At 38.8% G+C, this 3,376-nt stretch overlaps 1 protein-coding gene across 1 annotated transcript in view; it reads left to right on the plus strand.

Annotated features, from left to right (window-relative positions):
* Window positions 1–1,142: 1,142 nt before the first annotated feature.
* The window catches only part of LOC122799774 (protocadherin gamma-A4-like), a 3,220-nt gene continuing 986 nt past the window's right edge, over window positions 1,143–3,376 (plus strand). Inside the window, exon 1 of the mRNA XM_044069067.1 lies at window positions 1,143–3,376. This exon is cut by the window's right edge and continues 986 nt beyond it. Within this exon, the coding sequence (XP_043925002.1) occupies window positions 1,250–3,376 (2,127 nt within the window). The 5' untranslated portion in view covers window positions 1,143–1,249.

Raw genomic sequence — 3,376 nt, forward strand, 5'->3', positions numbered from 1 at the left:
CATTAGGATAATTGCTCCTCATTCTGAATCTTAAAATTCCATTATCCAGACTGATCCAAATTGATACAAGTCTACCTCACATTCCAAATTTAATGAAATAAACATGATAAATAATACTGAATCCTATTAATTAATCAAAATAATTTATGACCTTTTGTACGACTGAAGAAACAGTTGGTAACCATACCGTCAGCTTCCTAGCTGAATTTAATAATTGTAAGTGTTCCCCATTTTGCTCATTAATTCCACATTCGGAGTGGTAGTGTTCTACATATTTTGGAGATGGAAGGTTGAGAGCTGTAGGTATAACATATTAAGATGATACAAAAGTGTTATATTTAACAATTGCTGAACTGCATCTTATTTTAGTTCACTGCAGCAGAGCGCTAGCCTGCCAGTACAATTAATACAAGTATAGTAAGTAGCAACCAGATGGATAGCCTTCATCAGTTTTGACCTGACGCAACATAAGTTAACAATTTTAATTACGTTTTATGCTGTTTTTAAGGGAAGAATGATTAACTAACACTCCTAAGCATACCTCTCAAAACTCTTTGAGCAAAAATTCTGGACACATCCACAGATAATGAGGGGGGGGGGTGGCAAATGCCAAAAATAGGGACAAAGTTTAAACATCGCTCTTATAAACTTAAGACAGCTACCAGGATAACATAATTATTTATCAGCAAGCATTTTCTGGAGATTTTGCAGTCTGAAACTCAAACGTCTGTTATTATTTAGTGACTTTAGTCCTCACTGATTTGCCAGAAAACCACATATTTTATGAGGGACAGACCAAAAATATGAGGCAAAAAATCTGGACATTCTGCGAAAATCTGGGCAGTTCAGAGGTATACTGGTAATGCAGCAATAAACTAGTACTGTAGACACCTAACGTTAATTGATTCAGTGCCACAAATATTACATAAACATTCCAACATACACATTTTGCTATTGTTTGATTGAGGTGAACTTATATCATGACGCTCTAAAAGAGTTTATTAATATGAACTACAAGCTGCAATTTTTGCTTTTCACTCAGTGTGTCGCCCTTTGCCAACAAGGTGAAATTCTTTAACAACTCGTCACATTGTTGGGGAAAATAAAACATTTAAGCAACAGTTAAGTATTACATACAACACTATAGTGAACGCTTGATAAAAGGAGTGACCCAGTGGTAGCAGCTTTTAACTTTCTAAACCCTGAAACTTCAGTATAAACTGATCGGAATCGGCTAATTCATATTGAAATGTCTAGCGCAGGCATACAAGGGAGAAGGGGCGTCATGCACCTCTTAGTTTTAATCTCATTGCATTCAGTATATTGTTTAACCTCAGGACGTCTGCGTTATTCATTGCCAGAGGAATCAGAACATGGATCTTTTGTTGGACATCTTGCAGCAGATGTGGGCATCGATCCTAAAGATGTAGCAACTCGCCGCCTTCGCCTTACCTCATCGGAGAAGAGCCATTTCTTTCATTTTAATTCGGTGACTGGGGATCTATACATAAAGGAAAGAATAGACAGGGAGCAGTTATGTGAAAAAATGACTTTGTGTGTCTTGACTTTTGAGGCTGTTGCTGAAAATCCTTTACAGGTATTTACAGGAGAGGTGGAAATTCAGGACATCAATGACAATCCCCCTGTTTTCCCAACCGATGTGATTAAACTGAGTATTAGTGAGCTGGTATCTCCCGGTGCCCGCTTTCCTCTTGGACATGCAGTAGACCCCGACATTGGCAAAAACACCGTTATTGATTACGCACTTAGTCCTACTGAATATTTCAGTTTGATTCTAGCAGATAGAGAAGGCAGCCAATACCTAGAGCTTGTTCTAAATCGTTCACTGGATCACGAAAAACAAAGCCACCATATCCTTGTACTCACAGCAAATGATAATGGTGTGCCTGAGAGAACTGGTACTGCACAAATACAAATAAGTGTTTTGGACGTCAATGACAATGTACCAGTGTTTGGGCAGTCGGCTTATAGGACAAGTTTGAAAGAAGGCATACCAAGGGGTACATTAGTAGTTAAAGTAACTGCTTTAGACAAGGATGGTGGTTCAAACGGCGAAGTAAGATACACATTCAATAAAATAACAGACAGAGCACGTTCTTTGTTTAACCTAGACCCCATCACTGGAGAAATAGTCACTGTTGGGGATGTAGATTTTGAGGAAGTAAAAATGTTTGAAATAACAATAGAAGCCAAAGATGGTGGCGGACTGACTGCTCACTGCAAGGTACATATTGATATTATTGATGAGAACGATAACGCACCTCAAATAACAATTTCTTCTGTTTCTAATGTTATTTCTGAAGATTCAGCACCCGGTGCTGTCATTGCTTTTATAAATATTGTCGATAGGGATTCTGGTGAGAATGGTGAAACCATTTGCCAGATACAAGAGCGTACTCCATTTACGCTGACACCTTCATTCAGGAATTACTACACACTGGAGTTAAACGGATCACTTGATCGAGAAGAGTTTGCTGAATACAACATTACCGTCACAGCTATTGATAAAGGATTTCCACCTCTTTCATCTGTCGGGACCATCTACATCAAAATTTCAGATATAAATGACAACCCACCTCTGTTTTCTAAAGTCATATATAATGCGTATATAACTGAGAATAATCCACAAGGATATATAATCCTTACAGTGGAAGCAAAGGATGCTGACTGGAACCAGAACGCTCACGTTACTTATTCTATTGCCCCTAGTTATATTGGTAACAGTAACACTTTAGTCTCTGCATATGTATCAATTAACCCAGATAATGGTAACATTTATGCTCTGCGTTCTTTTGATTATGAAGACTGTAGAGGCTTTCAGTTCCTAGTTCAGGCCACAGACGGTGGTTCACCACCCCTCAATACCAACGTTACAGTGAATGTCTTCATTCAGGATGAGAATGACAATATCCCTAAAATTCTGTACCCACTGCCAAGTGATGAAGCTTCTGCGGGCATTGAGATAGTACCCCTTTTGGCAGAAGCAAATTATCTTGTGACTAAGGTGGTAGCAGTTGATGCTGACTCTGGACAGAATGCTTGGCTTTCCTATCAAATGTTAAAAGCAGCAGAAAATAGTCTTTTCAGTGTAGGATATCACACTGGGGAAATTAGAACATCCCGGCCTGTTCAAGTAAAAGAACCAACTAAAGAAGTTATTTCCGTTCTAGTGAAAGACAATGGGCAGCCAACACATTCCGCCACAGCCGTCGTCACTATATTTATTGTAGACAGCTTCTCTGACCCACTTTTAGATGTTATCAGCCCCGCAGAAAAGAGAGACCAGGACTCTAATCTGACTTTGTATTTGCTGATCTCTGTAATTTCGGTGTCTGCCTTGTTTTTTTGTTTCATT

Source organism: Protopterus annectens, chromosome 4.part0, assembly GCF_019279795.1.
Source record: "Protopterus annectens isolate FY-2018-M chromosome 4.part0, PAN1.0, whole genome shotgun sequence".
Classification (NCBI taxonomy): Eukaryota; Metazoa; Chordata; order Ceratodontiformes; family Protopteridae; genus Protopterus; species Protopterus annectens.